General features: G+C 38.1%; 1 protein-coding gene across 1 annotated transcript; it reads left to right on the top strand.

Annotated features, from left to right (window-relative positions):
* Positions 1-65: 65 nt before the first annotated feature.
* Positions 66-24012, top strand: LOC124172245 (transmembrane protein 59-like). Its single transcript, XM_046551667.1, has 7 exons — positions 66-315; positions 554-662; positions 784-878; positions 6225-6408; positions 7748-8106; positions 10604-10813; positions 22895-24012. Exons 1-6 carry the CDS (start codon positions 175-177, stop codon positions 10775-10777), a joined length of 1062 nt encoding a protein of 353 aa, XP_046407623.1. The 5' UTR covers positions 66-174; the 3' UTR covers positions 10778-10813; positions 22895-24012.
* Positions 24013-24356: the final 344 nt, after the last annotated feature.

The following is a 24356-nucleotide window of genomic DNA, read 5'->3' as shown; positions in this document are numbered from 1 at the left end:
TGAAATCTTCATTTTATTTTATTGAATATACCCAATTTTATTTTGAGATTGAATTGTTCATTGCATGATTGTATGTAGCGCTGTTGACGCAGAAGCGTAAACACGAACTACATCATGTTGTGTGATGCTGTGACATTTCTGTAGATCCTTAAATTTATCAGAAAGGCAATAAAAATGACTCGGAGGAGGATTCGATTGGTTTATCTTTTGCTTGTGTTGTGCAAATGTGCAGTGTCTGATATAATTGATGACGTTTTGAACAACGAAGAGCCATGTGCGGCAGTTTGTGATAAAACTTACTCTCTAATTACAAATGTTAGTATTCGCTAGTTTTTCTTTTTTAGATCTGTTCTACTTCATGCATAGTTATAATTGGATTGATCATTGCTTCATCTGTATTTGCTTAACTTAATACTCTTAGCCTATGAAGTATTCATGTATTTAGGCATAACACGGTATTAGTCTTATTTCGTGGTTAAGGTGTGGTGATTGTGACTTCTTCTACCTGTAAGTGTTGTTTTCAAAGAATTATTTGTTTCACTTCATTTACAAGGTAAAACATTCCACCTGCTGCCGACGTGGTTGTCGATTCTTCACCCTAATGGGAGTAGTGTTGGATTCTAAAGAAGATCTCAATGCCACTAAGGATGCCTGCCAAGCATGTGAGTCTCCAGTAAAAGTGTACCTCGCTATACTATGATGTTGTGATTTTTTAATAATCCCTTACTCTGTGTTCTAAGTTGAATTTTTGCCTTAATATGACGTTTCATTTATTTTTGCCAGCTTGCATGGAAGCTTATAGACACACCAAGGACAGATATGCCTGTAATATTGGATGTGCCAGTATGGCTTCAATTGCTCAAAGAAGATATCAGATGGTGAGGCATTATCATAATATATATCGATGTAGAAACGATTTTTTAACTCGTTATATTGCAATTTACAGAGCTGTATGGACAATACTTGACTAGTGGCTGGAACGGGTAAGGAATATTTTTATCAACTGAGCAGACGATAAAGTTCAATATTTACCTTTTAAAGTGTTTTTTTTCTGGTGATGTTTCTACTGATAAGGTCCATGACCTCATTAGGAAATGTATTGTTTAATATGACTTATTTGTTTTTACTGATAGAACCGAGGTGGTTCACTTGTCTCGCACCAAAGATGCCCTGTCATATAAAATATTTAAATATGAATTATCTGTTGCATTCTGGCAGTTTTTGTCTTTTGACTGGCAAAGTATCATACATCAACTTTAACGTATATCTTGATCTCTTTTATCCATTAATTCTCCATTTATGACATATTTCTTGTCTTTTCAACACAGACGTCTTCTTCCTCGCCTTCATCATCTGCATTTTATTGTTTCCATGTTTTGCACCTCGTTCACAATTTCTGCGGCACTCAGCATTTGAAAAGTTTTTTCTGTTTTAATCCATTCTGAGAGAGGTGGATCATCTTACCATTCATCTTACCATTCATACCATCATCATTCCAAGCCGCACAACATTTATGTGATTCTCATCCATAGTGCTTAAGTACTCGGAACCACTCGGACACTTTTTTTGCCGGCAAACCACAGATAATGTGCTCAAGTCGCATTAAGTTGCTATTTTGTTTTCCGTATTGCAGGTGCAGCGCTTCAAACTCATCATTGAAGTCTTTGAACGTGTGAAAGTCCCTCCAATGACTCTTGATCAAGTATTCTTGATCTGCCGTCTTGAATTATCTTTGACGCAGTTTGACGGTCGATTTTCCTTGTTCAACGTTTATTGATCAAGGAATATTGGGTGGTGTGAAACCGGCTTTATTCATCATCAGAAACTGCAGCTCAAAGTTTTGCTTCCCTGAAGCATTTGGAAGTGGTTCTTGGTATCATGTCCCTTCGAGCATTATCAATGAACTGAATCTTTGCTAACGGCTTCAGGGTGCAGCTGCGTGTTGCGCTTTGTCGTGCAAGCTTTCGCGACCGTTACAGGATGCATGGCGCATCAGGCGATGAAATGATGCGTCCTGTAACGGTCGCGAAAGCTTGCACGACAAAGCGCAACACACAGCTGCACCCGGAAGCCGTTAGCAAAGATGCCTCTCGCTGCGAAAACCTACGTTCAAAAAAATGAACTGAATGGCATCCAACTCGGTTATATTGTCTTGTTGTGCAGTATCCATGCAGAGGATGATTTTTTCTGAAGCTGCTTGCGGTAATGGCACTTGAAGATTCTGATAACCCCTTGATCCATTGGCTACAAGACGCTTGTACAGTTGGCCAAAAAAACACAAGATCAATGTTGGTCAACTTCAATTTTGGGTGGGCTGCACTGTTGTGGACAAGGAGAAGGATTTTCCTATTTTTTGATGACAGCTCTCTATCCCGGGACGGGCCCACTTCCTCAATGCTTCTTCAAAGATGGCAGAGGCCTTCCATACTTTTTTTTGGCTGTGTACGTTCCTGTTAGTTATTTTACATTTTCGAAACATCCAGGCTGTGCACTTTTGCAGATAATTAGAAGTTTCTTTTTTCCATCCCCAACACACATGCAGTCAATTTTTTTTTTTACAATTTTCCACCAACACATTTGGTTTTTAAATTGCAGGGTTTTGTCTGGCGTCAATTTGTAAATAAGTCTAGTTCCGTTGAAAATGTCCTCATCTTTGTAATGCTGTCTCACTACTGGCCATGTTTCATTTAGCCAGTCACTAACTAGTGACTACTTGTGACGTGACACTAGTGACACTTGGATTGATGGATTTTGCCTCACCACAAATTTTTGCTAACAAAATTGAGTGCCTAGCTTTAAACAAGTCAATCCGACCATTCAAGCAGGTACAATTTACTACAAACTCTGAAGCTTTCTCCTTCAAAAAAGGAACACTTATTGGGACAGTATTTGAACTGTGGCATTGCTTGAACCATATTAGCAGAGCTGCATCGATATCACTGCATTCACATCCCCTCCTAAATGCCTTGTTTTGTGTTTGCCTTGAACAAAATTCCTTGTTCTTCAAAATATTTTGTCCAAACATTTTGTCCTTGTTCTTCAACATTGATCCAACACTGGAATTTGCCTACCCTAACTCCTGACACATGTCTGCTCTCTTTTGTCTGTCTTAACACAGCCTTATTACACGCACTTACATTTCTTTAATCGGCAAAGCTTTTCTTTTAACATTTTCCTTGATTACGGAACTATTATTAATCTAAGTTTAGGAATTACAGCATTGTTCAAAACTGAGAACACGAACTGTCAATATGCACATTTGCGGAGCGTTATGTTATGTGGGGAGAAAGGCCATATCCAAAAATAGACTTGTGCATGACTGATGAATATGTCTGCACTAAACTATGTCATGAACGTTGGCCATTTTAGACATTTTTATGAACGTTACTTTGCTTCTTGGAGACAGATTTTGTTGGCACAAGGTTTTGGGACCCACTGACGATAAATCTGAGGTTTTACCAACACTTGGGCAGTACTTAGAGATGAATGATTATAAGTCTGTGTTGACATTACGGCCGAGGCCGCATGTGTATATATAATATATTTATATATGAATAAAATATGCATGTATGAAGTTATAATACTTCTCAAAGGATAATCAAGACGTTTTCTGCTGCCTGGTTACTTAAAGTCACTATCACAAGGAGATAATTTAGTGGTTCCCAAGTAGTAATGGGGACTGTGTGGGAGTCAGAACAAACCTGTGGCTCTGCAAAATGATTAGAGCGACTCATGAGTTACGTGTAAGGTGTCATGACTCCCTCTCCAAGCACAAATCGCTCTTCATGTAGCTCGCATCCATGCGCCTCACCACCATGTTCTTTTATTATACAGGATGTCCCATTTATCTTGACTACCCAAAATAACTTTTTGTCCAGATGCAAAATCAAAAATGTGTCAAGCAAATGTTCATTAGCCGTCAGGGGGACATTGATAAGCATGATTGCCTTCCTTGTAGCTTCGTTATTTACAAATATATGAATAGCGGTATGTCTTTTTTAAGTGGCACCCTATATTTTTTATTCGGCAATTCATTTCATCTCCTAAAGACTTATTCAAAAATGTAGCACAGTGGACCATTAACATAAACACAACGTTATAAAAACATAAGAAACTCATCCACTTACCGGAGTTAGCAGTAAACAAATGACAAGCAAGTCAATACATAACACAAAAGTCACTTTGAGCCCGGGACCACAACCGCGTCCACTTACTGGAGTTAGCAGTAAACAAATGACAACCAAGTCAAAACATGGTCCACTGTGCTAATGAATTGCCGAATAAAAAATGTAGGGTGCCCTTTAAAAAAGACATACCGCTGTTCATATATTTGTAAATAACAAAGCTACAAGGAAGGCAATCATGCTGATTAATGTCTCCCTGACGGCTAATGAACATTTGCTCGACACTTTTTTGAATTTGCATGTGGACAAAAAGTTATTTCAGGTGGTCAAGATAAATGGGACACCCTGTATAGAACGAATGTTTTCTTAAGCTTGCCAAATTATCACCAAGAGGTGAAATAAGAGTTCGGGATATATAATATCTCAAAATTGTTTTTTTGCTTGGTGATTTTGGACAGATCAATAAATTGATTAAAATTAAAAACTAGTATCGCTGTATCGAAACCGGTCGCAATATATTTTATTTTGTGAAACAGCTAATTGTTTTCTTAACCTTTGTACATCATGAAGGAGTTTCACCATGTTACGCCAACCACCATCGCATTTAGTATTTATTAGTTTATAGTATTATGTAGTAGTAGTTATTTTTACAAAAAGGAATGTCGCACTAATGATATTTTTCTCAGGACCTTTAGATGATCATTTTAAACTGAGCAATGAGTCTATATTCAAATGGCTTTTCTCTGTGTGTGCAGACATCTGGAAATGGTACTACATATTGTAATTTTTTGGTAAATTTCATTTTATTGCTGTTAAAATATTTCATATCAGGAAATTTAGTGATAGCCGTGGTATCGCATAGGAGTTATCAATAGAAGAAAAATAAAACATGACTTTTCATCCAAGAGGAATCAGTGGTAGATACAGGAAAAACTCAAGGGAGGAGTGCAAAAGATCACTTGAGCTACCTTTACTTTTATCACATTGAAAAATAATCAAGTCTCATGTGAAGTTTTATGGCCATTTTACAGGGGGCACAGAATTGCACAGGTAATAACTGCATTGATTTCTAAAACTGTTTGAATGCATGAACGAAATTAGAACAGGGGCTATTTTTCCATCTCACGTCCATGCATTCTCACATGTGTTCTAGTAATTCACCGCTTTACACAACGCAATTTTGAATGTGCCTTCGTACACATGTCAGATTGAGCAAGTACGTGCCCTGTGTAAAACAGTCTTTAGAAAGTTAAATTTAAACTGATTACATGTGCACATATACAAAACAATGCAATCTTATGATTTAAAAAAAGGTACAATTGTGGCTCTGCGATGTGGCAGTCCTGCAAGGGGAGGGGCGTGCGCCTCCCACATGTATCCGCCACTGAGGGAAATGGGGTTAATGATGAAAACAAAAATCACAATGCATCACGTGTTGCGGCTCTGTAGGGGTCATTCCCAAGTTTTAATTGTTCATATTTTATCAGCTATTTGACTCTTAAAGACTAATCTGTCTCATAATTTCTATTCAAACCAAAATGAATGTCCACGGCAAGTTTCATGAAAATCCTATTTGGTACATGTTAGGGCTTGGTTTATTTTAAATGGAATGACTTACAAGTATTCCGTTAATAGTTTCCCAGTGCTCATTCCTTACATACCCTTTTCTAGTCTATCCAATTATCTATTACCCCCTCCCATCTCCTCTCTTCTCCTTTTCCCCTTCATCCCTTGGATGACAACAACTCTGCGGAGCTGTTACCATCCAAGGGATGCATCTCTATTCCTTTCTGTTGGGCAAATTTGTGTGAGGAAATAGTTTTTCATGAATTGGGATCTTGAGAAAAATGAGTTCAACATAGTCCTAACTTAGTCCATAGTTTTAACTTCAGCCTCGTTAAAAAATTGATGCGTTCAATCTAAATTGAATGTGGATATGTGTAAGTCCTTTCGAGGAAAGTTTACGATGTACATATTGGGTGTGTAGTAGGAATGGTCATAACTTAATTTCTGGCTGAGTTGTTCACACTCACAGGTTGGGAACCACTGCTGTTAAAGGAGAATGTAATCTTCAAGCATCTGTTTTAAATCCTTGATTAGGGAGAAGACATGATTCACAAGGGTTTAAAAGATTCTGCTGGCCTTGGAAGCATTCTGAAGACTGAGGGAGGAAATGGGAAGATTATTAACCTTCATCATTGGGCCTTTCATTTGATCATCAGGCATCGCAGACCCCCGAGCGCTCCATCTATACCTCCCCCTCAAGAATTATTCCCATCTCCAGGTAACTGAAATTTGAAATCAGCTCAAGTGGAAAGATGATCATTTTGGGACTGCTTAGTTAACATTATGTACATGCTATTAGTTTATGTTTAATCATGAGGTAAAAGCAAACTAGAGATGGGATATAACAAATTCGTGGTGGTATCTGGTTTTTTCCTTTGTTTGAGGGCTCTCATCATACATCCTTATTTATGCAAAACTCCTTTCTTTTTATGAACAAGGATAAATTCAGTAGAACTCTGACTGTCCTAGATAATTATGGGAAGGTTATTAATATTTTTAATAAGTTTTTGAGCCCTTGCTTTGGATTTTCTGCACCTTCTAAATTCTTTTGTGTGTCTGAATTCCTTGACCCTGTTGGGCTGGTTACAGTTTTGCCTTAAGTCGTAGATCAGATGAGACACCACCAAATCATTGTAGTATTTGTATTCATTTCAAGTTTGAATAACCTTTCTAGTAGCCTATGCCAGTTACTATTTGTAATGAACTGAAGAAAATGTTATCTCTTCATAATTATATGATGATAGATCATTGTCTGTGCAATCATGTCATTAAAAATGTGATTATTTGGGTTTTCCCTTTTCAAGGATTTGCTTCGTATATTCTTATTGCTGCAAAACTCCTTTATTTTTATGAACTAGGATAAGCCCAGTAGTTCTGGCAGTCCAAGATAATCCTGAAAAAACGATGTATTTTGATTGATGAAGAGGGACACTCCATTCCCTCCATAGGAACTATTAGAAATCCAACAATCCTTACCCCCGGAAAAAAAATAATCTCATGTGTCAGAAAAAAAATTGTCCACAGCATTGATGTGAGATGCCCAGAAGGCTACAACTTCTTTTCTTGACGCACTTAGATTGAGTGTAGTGGCTGCTTAAGAATTATTACAACTACGTATGTCCTTCTGTTGTAATATAGGCACACTTACAAGGAATCTATCTTTAAAAAAGAATTGAATTTTTTTCATCATTCTCCAATTGAACTGAACTCATAGAGTGTCCATCCTGTAGGTATAATTATTGGAGTATTTTCTAACCCTTTGTACTATGTACCTTTATATGTATATTTGAAATCTTGACCTATCTCTAAACTTGTGCTGGCAGTTATGTATAATATTCTGCTGAATTTTGTTTACATCCATTATTCGGGTCATGTGCTACCGTGTGTTATCAATTTACTTTCACTAAATATATTTTAAATGATAATCAGTTTATTAACTAGAATTATTTTATCAAAATGTTGAAATTTCCTTTTTATGGGGTATAACCATGCTTATAATCGTGTATTATGTTCTCCTTAAGTAGTTAGTCATTAATTTGTCTTCTCTGTTGGGGTAGGGGACCCAGCATATGATGTGCTGACAGATCCAGGTCTACGCCCCCAGTTGCATTACCCCCTTCTCTCTCCCCAAGTACGAACTTCCCTCCCCCATACTCATGTGCGCACCTTACCAGGACCTCTCCCGGCTCCACTTGATGATCCACTCTCACCTCCATCATCTCCAACCTCTCCTGATGAGGACATGCGAAACTCTCCCTGGGGTCGCCCTTGGGAAACTGATGCCGAAGAAATAGAGGCAGCCAGGGATTGGTTTGGTTGCTTAGCCAGCAGAGCAGGGATGCCGAGATGGTTTCTGCCTGCAGTGGCCCTCTGCGCTCTTGTTATTGCAGCGTGGCTGTGTTTCGCTCCAGATAGAGTATGTCATATTAATATTCTTTCACAGTAATGCAACAGTTAGTGAAGTTTGGCAGTAATGATTAAAAGTAGAGATGTGCGAATAGTATCCGCGAATACTCGAATACCTCGAATACTAGAAAGTATTCGATATTCGAGGTCTCGAATAGTTATGCGAAAAGTACCGCCTCGAATACCTCGAATACTTTGAAATTCGTGTCGTATACTGTCGCACGCACGTCGTTGGTAGTAGACTCGGAAAAATGTACAGAATTGTAGTCTTTTAGTGCATGCAGCGCCGTTATAGGCAAGTTGACGAACTACATCAAATTCGCGGGTCAGAGCGGTGAAAAGAGTTCGACGTGGGAAACCTAAATTGATCCGGGTGAAAAAATCCGAAAATCCCCGGTTTCCTCCACCAGGAAACTCCAGTGCCATGGGATAGTAACATCGGTGCATTTCCCACGATCTGCTATCCCCCTCCATTCAGCATTCGCCTCACCCACTCTGACGCTTTCATCTTCTCCGAAATCAATCAAAAGGTCCTCGCTCGGGCAGGGGTCGAATTACGAAAACCTTAGCTTCGAAAAAAATATCAAGTTGCACGAGAACAATAAAGACGTGTCTCACGCCCCCCTTTTCTAACCCACTGACCTTTTTCTGGCTACCTGCTTCGAAGTTCCCCATTTCTGGATCTCAACTGCTGCATGAGTACCGTGGGATAGTAACATTAGCGCATTTCCCAAGATCAGCTATCCCCCTCTGAGGCTTTCTACTTCTCGGAAATAAAAAAAGGTCCCAGCTCGCGCAGGGATCATATTACGAAGACCTAGGCTTCGAAAAAAAATATCAAGTTACGCGAGAAAAATAAAAACGTGTCTCGCACCCACCCCCTTTTCTCACCCACTGACCTTTTTCTACCTACCTGCTTCGAATTTCCCCATTTCTGGAGGTCAACTGCTGCATGAGTCATCTACTAGCCCGAAAGGTGTCTAGCAATGACTTTCGGCAATTATTATTACACCTTTATTGGATTGAAATATTAGTGATGTGCGCGTAATTTAAAAAAGAACAAGACCAAACGCGACGCATTTCTGACTTTATTTAAGCATTTTACGCGAGGAAATAAATGTCAAAATAGGACGGAGGCTTGGCATTCTGGCGAGACTCGATATGAGCAGCAGAGCTTCTCGGTAGTTGATGTGGTATTTTTTTCCGAAAACATATATCAAGTTACAATTTATGAGTGGTGCTATAAATCTTTATTGTTACAGTCCCAGACGAAGGGATATTTTCTCAGGATATTTGGTTTCTCCCTGATAGCAATTCCAATTCATCTTCTTATCTCGTGAGAACTCCCAAAGATGGACTGAAAATAATTGAAGAAAATCTGGTGGAGAAGAGCTTGAATTTTACAAAATGCCTCAGATTGTCAGCTAGCACTTGGCAGCAGGAGTGGGGGTAAAGCGATGTTAGTTGAATTAATTATATGCCCAATTGTTTCCATAAAATTAAAATATTCCATTAATCAGCTAAATTCCTGTTCGAATCCTTTAAAGGAAATCAAAATTACTCCCCAAAATCTTGTGTTGCCTGCTGCATAGGCAACCGAGTCAAACATTCCAGCATTCATCATTTAGTATTCGAGGTATTCGAATATTCGAGCAATGATTTAATATTCGAATTCGATATTCGAGTTCGAGAAATCTGCTATTCAACCCATCTCTAATTAAAAGATAGCTGAAATATTTCACAAATGAAAAACCGACTTCGTTTTCTCCCACTACATTAGTGGAAGAAAACGAAGTCGGTTTTTCATTTGTGAACTTCGACTTCCACAAAGTTGAGCCTGACACCATTGAACGTATACTGAAAGCTGAAATATTTGCTTTTTTTCCTCCAAGTTTATGTTTCAAGCATGTTCATTTTTTAGTTATTATGCTATCCACTTCTGAATTATCATTAATAATAACCCTTCAAATTTTAGATTAAAGTTTATGGTCGATACAATTCAAATTATATATACATTTAAAAATTATTGAAGAAATATGCATGCATGTATGTAGAGGTTGCCAGGCATGTGGTTGTACTGGGATTTGCCAATTTGGCTGATTCAAAATTCATTAACTTAAAAGGACTTTTTGAAGGATGGAAACCACTTATGTGTAATGGTGTGATGCTGCTCCAATTTTTATTCTCCAAAATACATTTGCTTATTTACAGTGCGTATGATGACTAAACTTGAACTTGATGCTTTCCCTCTGGGTTGAATTCATTCATAATATGTACTTAAGGTACATTAAATTCTGATGATTTTCTCATATAGTAATAAATAATATGTTAATATCTTTAGTATTTACTTTCAGACTCGACTTCTTTATGTTAAGGGGTTGCATTTATATTTAAAATGAAGAAGTCATAGATCATGATTTATTGTATTTTGTTTTGAAATCATAAGTTTGTTTTTTATGCATATAATGTGGGAAAAGTTAAAAGGTTTTTTTTAAAACATTTTATAGGTCCGGTTTGAGTATAAGAAAGGACAGCCTACTTCAGATACTGCAAAAGAGGATATAAAGGGTTTATTGGATGAAGAATTCGTGGTCAAAGTGCCTCTTTTGCCTGATAAAGGTGATGAAAAGGGTTTACCTGATGATGACCCACCTCCACCTTATCCTGCCCAAAAAGTGTAAATCGTCAAATCAATGTTTCAAGTGACTTCAAGAAATGTAAGTCTAATGGAGCCACATTGGCTCTTACTTATTGCTTATAAATTGTTTATTTGCATTGTACCTGAATTGTTTTCCAACATTATATTTGCATTGAAATTAACATTGTTGGAAAGTTAGGTTGTGGCCGAAGGAAAATAGGAAATTTTTCTAGTGTAATACTCGATGTGCATGGGGTTGAGTATTAAATTGAGCCCCCTTAAATACTTCTAACCAATAACTCAACATTGTAGGTTTGTCAGCAATCATGCAGTGAGCAGCATTTTCTAACCCCTGGATACTAAGCTCCACCATGAAATGCTATATACAGTGGAACTTGTTTAGTACGTTTCTGAAAGGACCACAAAAAATGAACGTACTAACCAGGAAAACGTGCTAACGAGGAAAGTAAAAAATAGCAGTCGGGGTAATTGCAATTTGTGGAAAAGTCATCATAATTACAATTACTATCGGTAGTTCTCGTAGGATCGCCTTCCTGAACTCTTTTCACTTTTAAAATAAAGAAGATGGGCGCTACATTGAAAAACAATATCATGTGAATAAAAATCACAATGTTTCATAGATTTCCCGAAGACAATTACATGAAAACGGCGTCTTTCTCCCGTGATTTATCCTATATATATTTATAGAAAGAGGACAAGTAAAGTTAAGTCATTTCTTTTTTGTCACAGCATACTCGGAGAATATTTATTTATTTATTTCAAAAGCCCACATACAGCAATTATTGCCAATTTACAGTGGTGCAATAATAAGATAATAAATAATATATAACAAGAAATAAAATACATATAATGTTACGGGAATCACATCAACCTAAAATATGCCGAGAATCCAGTACATAAAATATAACGAGAATCAAAACCTCGAAATTTAAGAACACAAGTATATTAAGCTAAGGAAAATTGTAGCAATGGTAAGAAATGGGAAGTGTTGTTATTGATTTAAGTTTAGTAAAGACTTTTGGGGATAGGGAAAAGGGATCAATACTCGGAGGAAGGGAATTAAGAAGTGAGGGAAGGCGGAAAAAAAGTGAGCGTTGAATGAGTGATAAACGGGGAACTAGTGTGATTGAGTTTAGGATATTGTAGATAAATTTAAGGTCACTTTTGAGACATACAGAAGGAAGATTGTGAATGGAGAGAGAAGTTAGAATGGTGTTAGTGGGCATATTACGCATGCGAGGTACTCTATATTTTACTATACTTGAGAAAAAGTTTGTAAGAGATTTAAAGGCGGAGAGATTTGACGGAGCCGACATCGCCCAAATAGGAGAGCAATGGGCTATAACAGGGAGGACAATTGTCGAAAAGTAGCAACGAAGAGCTTGTGGTTCTTTAATTTCCGAGTATCTGTATAGTAGGCCTAAAAGGGACATGGCCTTAGACTTAACTGTTTCTATGTGCTCGGAGAAATTTAGTTTTGTATCAATTAATACGCCAAGATCCTTCACTGACGACTTGCGATTCACGGGTATTGAGTTTAAAGTGTAATTAAAGTTAAGAACAACAACCCTGAGTATGTCAACAGGTTGTTTTTAAACATCTTAAAAATTGGACAAAATTATATTATCCTTAAATTACGGCAACAGCCGTACACATTCGCTTCTGGAATAAAGCGAATAAAGCCATATCGATTGTTATATCGATCGGTATATCGAATAATAACACACAAGATTATTAGATTACGACATAATTACAAGAAGATTTTATATTATACAGTTGAAATTTACTTTAAAAATTTGTTTAATGTCGTCTGCTTTCGAGCCGAGATCAAGTATTTTTAAACTAAGCTTCGCGTGGAGATCCAGAGCATCGTCTGCTCCTGCAGCAGTAGTCAAATACGCACGTACTCCGTAGCATTGACGTCGTGCAGTACTGCTTTAGATAAAGTGGGAATTGGATAAGACTCATTTCTTCATCATGGTAACTCGTGCAATAGCAACAATTGCCCACTCGTGAAATTTGTGCGCAGTGGGCACTCCAGAGGCAACAGAAGGTGAGGAGCTCAGGGTGCGGAAAATTGGGGCTTCTCATTGGCTGCAGTTTTGCTTAGTCAGACATTCCTGATAAATGGCGATATTTTATTATTCATCACGTCATAAGAATTGAGAAATGCATTTGGATAAATAACGGTCGAAGAAAGATATGTGGAATGAATGCAAGAATGTTAATGGCTAGTAATAATAAATTAAATCATGAATTCGGGAGCTTTACGACCCTTAAGGCCGCTTTACACGGTGAATGATGTTTCGAAAGATCTTTCGAAAGATCATTCGAATGACCATCATTCACCGTGCATAATGGAAATTTCCTGCATTTGAATGATCATTCGAATGAAATTTCAGGCCTGTTCTAATTTGCTTGAATGATTTCCGTGAATGATATGAGCGCACGGCGTCCATCTTGCCATTGGCATCCACCTCGGAATTTTAATATTACATATAAAAACTTTGGAAGCATAGTAACCCATGAAATAGCTCAAATAATTAATATGTACTTTGAGAGAATATAAATTCACAAACATCAACTGTCTAAAGTGGGTAATTCGGAAATAACATTTCGGATATTTAATGAATAAAAACGTTATTTTTCTCCTCGATTACGTCTATATTTTGTTTAATTTACAATTATTGAACTATATTTCATAATTTGAGTGCTAAAGTTTCAGGTGAGAGTCCCAATTAAACACACAATATCAGTTTATTCGGTGAACACATTCCAGCCAACACGAGCCGCTACGTTATCTTTGCTCACCTATGAGATCACAATATTGCCTATCTCTAATCATTCAAGGAACTCACCCGAAAGAAATTTCGAGCATGTCCTAATTTGCTTGAATGATTCCGAGAATGATATGAGCGCATGGCGTCCATCTTGTCATTAGCACCACCTCGGAATTTTAAGATCATATATATAAACTTTGGAAGCATAGTAACTCATGCGATAGCTCAAATCATTAATATTTTCTTTGAAAGAAAGTAAATTCACAAACATCATTCCTCTAAATAGGGTAATTCGGAAAAAACATTCTGGATTTTTAAAGGTCAAAAATGTCGTTTTTCTCCTCGATTGCGTCTATATTTTGTTTGATTTGTAATTATGAAACTATATTAAAGACTTGAACGGTAAATTTTGGGGTGGGACTCCCAATTAATGACAAAATTTCTGTATATTCGGTGAACACATTCCAGCCAAAACGAGCCGTGCTATCATATTGGCCCACCTAGGAAGTCACAATCTCACGGGGTTGCCTATAAGTCAAGGGGCTAACACCATAAGTTTGCCCATGAATCTCACAGTCCACTTTCTTCCCCTGCTTCGATAGCAAGCAATGAGATGACACTGAGCCAACTTCATTGTAGAAAGTATGAGGATGCTGAAGCGCACTCTTTCGAAAATAGAACCATTCGCTTCCTTTTTTCTCTTCCCGTTACCTTTCATCTCTCGCACAGAAGTGATCTTTGCTCGACTGTATTGTGAAGGCTGTGTACCCGAAGGGACCCCAAACATAAAAACTCATGGTCAACCGGCATTCACCATTGAGGAGCTTTCGCATTATGCTTATTGTGTTCTTTTATATTGGAGCTGGACTCTGCGGCATCAATACGGGACTAGTCTCCATAAGATAGGATTTTTCTGAACGAGTAACAACGTGCAGTTTTGCCCCAAATTATCTTTTAACTTACTTTATAATGCAATGAATCGGAAGGGAAAAGACCTTGGGCAGCCATTTGAAGAGTAAGTTCCCTTATGATCATGTAACAGAGCGCATTATCTTGTGGCATACATAATCACCTTTGCTCTGCAGCGAAAACAACTAATCATGTACTTCGTTACGGGATTACAAAATGCACGATTTATTAAAGTGGTTTTCCGCTGTCAATACGAACCGTTCTAATTCCTCTCATTACTTAGTACGTCATAACCCACCGAAAGTCAAAGCAATACAAAAGTATATTGAAGCACACATGTAAAAGAAGCATTCCGTCGTCTGCGACTTCCAAAACTAATCATGTGGTGAGAAATGGTCGAAAGTATCGTTAGAATCGAAATACACTATCGATAGTCGCACCAGTGCACATCATTTCTGCGAAGAAAATTCACCGAAATCTTTCACCGTGTATAGCGGTACCGGCGTATGAATTTCTTGCGAATGATCTTTCGAAAGATCATTCACCGTGTAAAGCGGCCTTTAAGAAGATACTGGAGAACGAATTGCGGGTTGCGTCACGGCTAGCAATTGAGCGTACTAACCAGGAAAGCGCAATTTTTTCTAACGTACTAACCAAATACTTTTGCCTGTATTTTGTTCCGATGGTACCGGGACCGAGAGAAATCATTGTACTAAGGAGGAAAACGTACTAAGGAGGAACGTACTAACCAATTTCCACTGTATATACATTATTAAACATTCAAGTGGGAGATCAAGACCAGAATACAGAATATCTTATATCATTGTTGTAGTGATGAAGAAAGGGCCTCAAGTATTGCAATTGGGTAAAAGTCTGAGTAGCTCACCTAGAAATAATATTCAGAACTCCATTTCAGCATAATCTATTTGGCCACTTTTGTAAACTGATCTATCCGATAATTATTTAAGGAGAATTTAAGAAAGATTTGAGACATTTTCTACCCTCCGATGAGATCAAAAGGCAGAATAAAGCTAAAGACTTTTTTCTTTTGTGGTATTTTCATTGAAAGGAAGCAGATTCAAGCAGAAAATGATATTAGATGACATACATAGTTGCAGTGGTGCAGCAGGGGTGTGGGGGGGAACCCAGAGTCCAGAAAAATGTATAAACTTAATCCATTTCACTTAACCTTTTCCCTACTAAAGATGAAAATATGCATCAGGACATTTCATGACCCGGGAGATGAACGCCACAAATTTTTGTCAGAGATTTTCCTATGCATGTGAACAAATGCCGAATATATATGTTTCCTAGCTCTCCCCCTTTCATGACGGTTGTGAGTGTGCGATATCTTTGTTTCGGGACCCATCACTGCGGAGCTTAGGCTTTACCCTTGAAATTCGGGAGCAGGTACCCGTACCCCTCGTCTTATATTACCCCTCTTAGCGGTAAGGGACTGCGGTCATACAATAGAAGGGATTATGCTACATAATACTGTGTTTGATTTATAAAACAATGGGTGTAAGTAAGGCTCTCACCAAATTTTACCACAGAGCGCTGAATAATTTCGTTCTAGAGAAGTTTGAAGTTTCCACTTGAATTCCGTGCCAAAAGCATAATTCTCGGGCGACGCCATGTTGATGACGTGTGAACCTCATAATACGTATCGGCATTACTTGCATGAGGAGTGCATTGTCGTGTATGTTATTTCGAGTATAAATAAATAGTAGATAAAACGGAGAATCCTAAATGAGTGGGAGGAAACCTGTATTGTTGTGTGCCGAGATGTGAATCTACCTCTCGTTAAACACCAGAAAAGTATATTTTTGTGGTGCCAAATGACGTAGACCGACGAAGGCATAGGTACGACGCTGCACGGATACAGAATATTCCTTAAGAGACAGGCTGTTATAGAATTTGTGAGGGCCATTTTAATGTCTTTTATGCTTCTGAAAGTGATTTACTTTCCGTTACTCCTTTTGTTGTCTTTGGCCACACATCGCAAAAAATTCATGTGTGCTTAAATTAGTGATGGGTCGGTTCGATTCCTCGATTCTTCGATTCCTCGATTCTCGGCCAAGAATCAGAATCGAAAATGAGTACTTGTCAATGTGAAAAATGGATTCCGATTCCAGTAGTACTTCGAACCACAAATTTAAATATGACCGCGTTTCAAGCAGTCATTTGAATTTTCGCGCCGCGTTATCGTAACAACAAAAAACATTATCTTCTAGGGATTTGCGAGTACTCGAAAGTTCGAGTAGAGTCGAGTAGTTGGTACTTTTATGCGCTTAAGTAGTTGGTACTCGACTCGAGCGTTTCGAGTAGCATTGCAAATGTCGAGTCGAGTAAGTTACGGTTACACGGCTTTCGAGGCCAGTTGGTCCAGCAATCTGCCGACAGGAAGTGCTATCATGAAACTCATGTAGTAATACAGTTTTTAAAGCCGATAAGTCATTCCAATGTCTTAGCTTGGTAGTTTTAGCTTGCTGTACACTCTACAGTTGTCGACGTGGGCGCCGAATACCTTTACGTCAGCCGCGGCGGCCGATCGTCTTCCGACCCGGCGCACACCGCGGTGCACCGGTCCAAAATCGGAAAAAGCTGGAATCAAGTCCAAAATCACCTTTTTGGGGATAGAGGCTTGAAAATTAGCGTAAATACTCATAAATCATTACCAGATATACACTTATATGCCATTTTACCTAAATACGACGCTTTAGTGATGATACAGTGGCCCAAACATGACCAACTTTTCAAAACCACGCGCGATCTCGTTAATCCTCGAAAATTTTTAAATTTATCCTGGTGGTGTTGCGTTGGTATGATTTTTATGGAATAAAAAACGCAATATTCCTTACACTTGGTGCTTTTTCTATACTTCTAATGACTTTTGAAGATTTTGGCTTTCATCTGTCTGGTTTTACAACGCGAAATGGTCGACCCGTTTTTCACTTGAAATTTGACATAAAGTAGAAACTATCTTTCGTTTGCGAAAAATATAACTCGGAAAATTTGAACCACAATATATAGTAGAGATTTCTAAAAAGTACTAAGCAGAAATCTTGGAAAAACACTTTTGAGAAGAAGGAAAAAAGAGTGATTTTTTAATCGCGCGTCAAGGCTGAGCTACACGCCGCGGAACTCAGTAACTGAGGCCGATTTGAGGAAGTTTTTTAAAACTTAAGTCTTGAAAATCGTCATTTAAAGCACGGACAATCGTCTTCATTGACTTAAAAAACTAAAATGAGGGTGTTAAAAAGGGTTATTTATAGATCGACTTGACCATTTAACGCATTACTCGAGTGAAAATACTAAGGATTGGATATTTTTCGGGAACCATCCCACGCATAAGAAATATGGCTCGGGTATTGAAGTAAAGTGAAGAGATTAATTCGGCATGCTTAAGAGAGAGGAAAATGAACTGTTTCCTCGAAAGGCAACAGCCGATACCCTTTTTCCCTCTCCACCTTCGCAAAGGTGAGTCGCGTGGAAAGCAGAGTTTTCACATCACAAGGCATCTTTTAGCCTTTTTTAATACTGCGTCCGTCCAATGTGATATTCATTTGTAGCGTTTAGTTTCTTTCTTGAACTTAAAAAAGCAAGAGTTTTAAGGCTGATTAAACGACGTGAGAAGTATAGGTATTTTTGGCTCTACAAAACTAAAGCTAAGTTCTTTAGTTCATTTGCTTAGGCAACTTGAGTTCCATGAGGTTTCAAGATCCACAAAGACCGATGATATACTTCAAGTTTCCGAAATCTTGCAATTTAGGGAGGAAAGTACTTTCCCAGTCACACAATTATGTAGCAAAAGGCAATTTTCTGCAGGCAGTAATACTGTGACATGGAGACATCAAGATTTTAGATCTGAAATTTGGTGTGTGACATTCTTATCTTTTTGGTTTTAAATAACGAAAACCAATTTTTAATTTTGAGTGTTCCCTCCTATTGTTTATCCAGTCATTTTGCAAAATAAATAGTTGTTCCTCTCTCAAAAAATATAAACTAAGAATAGAATTATTTGTCTTTTGAACACGGTTTACAATTTTTAAACAAAATTCTACAATAAATATTAACTTATATCTCAATTTCAGTATAAACATCAACATGGAAATTGTTGCTGCATTAAATATGTTAATATTGATGGTAGAGCTTTGTTCTAAATTTGACAATTCTCAGAATAAAACGAGGAATTCAATTCGAAGTCCGCAATTTAAGTGCAAGCAACAACTATCCATATATCTAATTCACATAAACAAAGCATGATTGACTAAGAACCAATGCCACTGGTAGGGTTATAAACCCCGAAAAGAGGGAGCCCAACTACCCTTGGAGTCCGAGATAATGCAAAGTCCCCGCTAAGAAGGGTCGGAAAAGGTTGGTGCTGAGAGTGTGTGATTATCCGCGACACCCTTCTTAATGAATGTTCTGCATAAATGCTCCGCGCTGAGGGAACTGAAGAATCTTTCAGGGCTCAGTACAGAAGTCATGCTAAGGCGAGAACTCCTCCGTCTTGAAAGGGTTAATTAGATAAATATTTCTTATAGAATAGTGTAAGGATTAATAAAATGTCCCTCAAAAAGCCGTAAAAATCACAATTTTGAACCATTTATCTTGAAAATAAAATTTTCTGGGCGAGGGTCCCCACACCTGCTTACCCTGGCGGGTATTCCGTACCCCCCTTACCCCCCATATTAGTGTTCATAAACCCCCCTCCTCCCCTGGCCTTAATTCCTAGCTGCGCACCTGCATAGTTGGGAGCCACTGGATGTTTGTTTTCGCCTCCACAATATCAATCTGAAAACAACTCATAATAAATTTTAATTATTAAATAAACCAAGCTGTAGTTAGAGCTGTAAATTCAAATTCCTGATGGCTTACTTCACCAAATACTTAAGTTTTCAATGGTATTCCTCACCTGATGCCCTGTGCAAATACTCTATTAATCCTATTATATGACCATATCCTTGAATATATGCAGTATGCGCTAAAAATGTATGAGTTGGAGAACAGGTATTCAGGGTTTTCCGTGAATTTAAATTCATTTAGACAACAAATTGGAAGTATAATAATAATTTTTATAATTCTATAATAATTAAATTATATTTAATTAATAATTATAATAATTTTTGCCAATGCACTATAAAAGATCAAATAATATCTCCAATTCATGTTAAGGTTTATTGCCTTTCTAATATATTCTTTAAAATTTTTAACTGTCAATTTTAATATTTATCACTCTACTTGCAAGATTCAAAACAAATTATTTTGGTTGCAAGGTTTAAAACTAAGAAAATGGATATAGTATGGAGGGGTGTAAGGAGCTGTATTAGGGTAGTTTCTTTCATCAAAGAAAACGAAAGGCATTGATTGCGATTTGTTACCCACCATTAGTGTATTCATAATATACAAATTATTTTGTTTTAAAAATACCGGTTTAGACGAGTGGCAATGGTCAATTTTATCCTCATTTGAAAAAGGCCAGATTGGCGCCCATGCGATGCCACTCCACGTGACGTCACAGGGACCTAGTTTCTATACGAGTAGATAGGAGTTTTACATTGTCTGAGATTACCGATGCATGCATGCTACCCGATAGCAGCCTGCATTGCAGCGGCGCACACATCCTCGCCCCAAGGTCACCTCACAGGTCGGAAGCAGGAACCAGAATGATGTCACATGGGCTTTTCCCAGCATTCATACTTGTAACCTTTCAATTAATTACTCTTATTTTTTACGTCACTTACATATATTTTATTTCACTTAAAATAATACAAACTCGGGAGCAAGGGAACACCCGTCCGCCATAACTATCACAATCCGACTCCCCCTTTTTACTTCTTCCCGCGCCGTCAACAATCCCAACAATTACCTCACTCCACCTCTGCTGCTTATTATTGCTTTTATTTCGTCACACCAAAACCAAAACAAACCACTCAAAATTCGGTGTTACATTTGCCCCATTGGAAAAGAAAATGGAATGACATGCAATTTTCTTTTTCAAAGCCTTCAAAAACAAAGTATTATGGGTTACGGGCGTGGCCCCAACGCCTTCAGTCTTGAACCTCCCCCTTTCCATCACACAAACACAGTTCACTCCACTTCACACACCGGCATTTCATTATTCCATCTGTCACACTTCTCTTACTTATCACTTCCCTTCTCCGTTTACTTTACTCATTCATTCATCACTGTCATCATTCATTCCAAGCATATAAATATCAACCCTGCACTTAATAAATAATCAACAAACACTTTTGCAATCATCCATATCAAACCATTTCACATGTATTTACCCTCATTTTTCTCCTGTCACATCACCCTTCCACCGTCTCTCCAGGGTGTAACCACTCTCGCCACCTATCTAATTGCCCCATTTTAAATTTTACTCTCCTCCTTTTCTCCTTCCTCCTTCTTCTCTCCTCCCGACCTTCGTCCCTTCTTACGTTACCTTCACGTATCCTAAATATTCTCGCGATCCTCTCAGAGTCACCTTCTCCTGCCGATCCAAGCTCGGTTATGTGACTGCTTCCTTCCGCCATCATGGAATTGACAAGGTGCTGTCGCTCCGGTTGGCGCGCCTCCGCTACATTGTTTAGTGCAGGCCGCCGATCAGCTGCTCTCTCGCCCGGCCGGTGAACGTATCCATCGCCGAGAAAGTTATTATCTCGTCGTCCCTCTCTCTGCTGGCTCGACGCCTGCCACTCCCGCTGCTGCGACTTCCTCGAGTCCCATCCGTGCTGCTGGCTGTGCTGGAACGCTCCTCCCGACGTCCTCCACGCACGCTCCTCACGGGGTCCTGATGTATGCCTCCCATCGAACGTAGGGACCATCAACTGTACCGCGGATGTCATTGTGACGCCGGGTCTCGCGTCCCTCTCACGCACGATGCGTTGGACCGCCTCCTCATCCAGCCCAGCTGCCTTTGAGGTGGATTCTTGTCCTATCTCGTCCGCCATCTTCCCGGGCACTTCCTCCGCTTGTTTTTCCTTTCTCCCCTTACATTCTCGCCGAAACGCCGCTAGCCCTTCGTTGATGCTTTTCATTGTCTCCTCCAACTTTTTGTCTCTTTCTTCTTGTTTGCTATCTCGCCTCTCCAGTTCTGCTTCCCATTTTCTATCTCGACTCTCCCGTTCTTCTTCCCATTTTCTATCTCGACTCTCCCGTTCTTCTTCCCATTTTCTATTTCGACTCTTCTGTTCTTCTAGCATCTGTCTTAGTAGCACGCGTAGGTCACTGTATCCTTGGTCCTGCGTCTCTATCTCAAACTCATGTATCTCTATATCTACCCCTTCTTTTATCAAAAGCGGTTTTAAACGCTCCTGCAGCTCAAATTTCGCCCCTTGGGTCGTCGATCCCCGATCCCTCAACAAACTTTGTAAATCCACCTTTTTCAGTTCGTAAAATTTTTTCACTCCCGCCATCTTGAATTCCCGCTCTCTACGACGCGACTCGTTCCTCAGGCGTTCCGTGGTCTCGATCCTCTCGAGAAGTCGTGCCCCACGTTGGGCGCCAAAATGTAACGTTTCAATTAATTACTCTTATTTTTTACGTCACTTACATATATTTTATTTCACTTAAAATAATACAAACTCGGGAGCAAGGGAACACCCGTCTGCCATAACTATCACAATCCGACTCCCCCTTTTTACTTCTTCCCGCGCCGTCAACAATCCCAACAATTACCTCACTCCACCTCTGCTGCTTATTATTGCTTTTATTTCGTCACACCAAAACCAAAACAAACCACTCAAAATTCGGTGTTACATACTTAACCGTCGCGTTTTCGCGCTCTTGAAAATTTTCACTTTTCATTTAATCGCGAAAAATAGATATCGTCATTTAAAAATCTAAAAGCGTGAAATTGGTATCCCAGGAGTAATAATCTTTCGATTTAGGCAATAAAAAAATAATAGGAAACCACCCTATTGAAGTACCTCACTTTAAGTTCACATCATTCACTGCACTTGAAGATTTTTAGTGGCGCAAATTGTTTTTTGGGCATTAATTCATTTAGGATTCTTTTTCTTGCTTAGATATTGAGAATGAAACTTTTGGCTTTAAAAGCTCCTAAGAAATTCATAACTAAGTAACAATGAATAGTATGTAATTAATTAATAAAAAATTATGTAGTCATGATGAAAATGCTTCTAGCGATGGCACTTAAATAAATAACTAAATGATTAAGCATGGTAAATTAGCCAAAATATGTTATGTAAAAATTTAGGTTAAATTGAAAAGAGAAGTGGCACAAATTTTGGAGGTATATTCCAAGATGTGTTGATGTTACTTCTGAATTAATGATATGGTTCAGCCATAACAGCTTGGTTCTTATATTTTATGCCTTTGGAGTAAAGTAAGCCCTCTAAGAAAATACCTTACGCTTCTTTCTAGTGTAGTGTCAATATTAATCTCACTAATTCCAAGACCTAACATGAATTTCTCTTTAGCTTTCAGGGGTAAAATGGGAATAGCCAGATTGTGCTGTTACTTACTTCAATTATCACCTTGCCACTGCAATTGCCGGTACTACCATCTGCAATGCTGTAGGAAGAAGCAGTTTTCCCCTCATAGGGTCTTATTAATATTTTTTTTGTTTTTAAAAAGAGACATTTGGATGTTAAACATTTTACCATGACCACCTCGTTATGCTAATGAAAATTTTACTAAGAATTGCGGTAGTTATACTAATGATTTTGGGCCTTATTTGGTAGTAAGGAAATAATGAATGTTATTGTTTGCATAGTAGATGTTTACCCACATCAAAGAAATACGTCATCCATTAATTATTTCATAGATGTGTAAGAATTGGTATAATGAAATCCAAGTGCAGGTAATCCATGCACTACACAACTAACGGTGCACCAGGTATTAACTCTGGTTTGCTTGGACCCTGGTCATTATTATTGTCATGCTTCATGTCTCGGAAGTATTTAATTGCATCTGGATTTGCAGATTTGAATGTTGTAGGAATGTATTTTGAAGTAATCTCATTGCATGCACCACACTCCACAAGTCTTTCATTCTTGCACTTGAAAAGTAGTTTCATTAGCAATGTTGGTTATCCTTTGGTAGGTTTCCTGTAAATATTTGAACATGTGTATGCTTTCCACTACACTTTGTTAAAATGCATATCCTCTTAACAAAGACTGTTTTTTTATACCTGTAATGATATTATTTAATAAATGTACAGTAATGTTGATTTGAGCAATGTGATGTGGACTGCACAATTTTAATGGACATTATTTGGCTTCTTGATTTAAATTATATTAGGGAATTTTTTCCATGAAGCCTAATTTGAAGCTAGTCATGTTTGTTATGCAAACTGCTGCAGTCTGTACTTTAAATAATCAATTGTTAGTCTTTCCATATGTGATGGGGTTTTGTTGTTGACATTATGAAGTATTCTGTTCTCTGACATTTTAGTGAAATTTTTGATGTTGCTTTTTGTGATAAGCCAAAGATACCTTTGATATCTAGTAATTGTAAACAAAATTTTTGGGTGTTATTACTTGAATCAGTATTGTGCTCTATTTTTTGTTTTTACAATAAAGCTAAATGGAAGTTATAGGTTGGTGTTTTCATTGAACCTTCTCTGTATATAAACATATAAGCTTCAGTAAGTCCATGTTCTTGCTGGTAACCTCTTACTTTATTTTTATGGCATCAAATTGTACCTAAATATACTGTTCAATTTTACTTGAAATATGCAAACAACTTAGAAAATGTTTTAAGAAATCAGTAAAGATTAAGAGGAAGCCTATTTCTTGACGCAGTCTTGACAAAAAATCAACAGCCTTAACTATTTCGCAGAAAAGAAGATAATGTCATGAATCCATGTGTAGCATGTCATTGCTTCTCTGCAACTCCTCAGCCTTCTTCGTTGGCCTCATGAAGTTTGTTGTTTTGTTA

Source organism: Ischnura elegans, chromosome 1 (assembly GCF_921293095.1).
Source record: "Ischnura elegans chromosome 1, ioIscEleg1.1, whole genome shotgun sequence".
NCBI lineage: Eukaryota > Metazoa > Arthropoda > Insecta > Odonata > Coenagrionidae > Ischnura > Ischnura elegans.
Note: the sequence above shows the minus strand (reverse complement) of the source record. Positions and strands in the feature narration are given on the sequence as shown.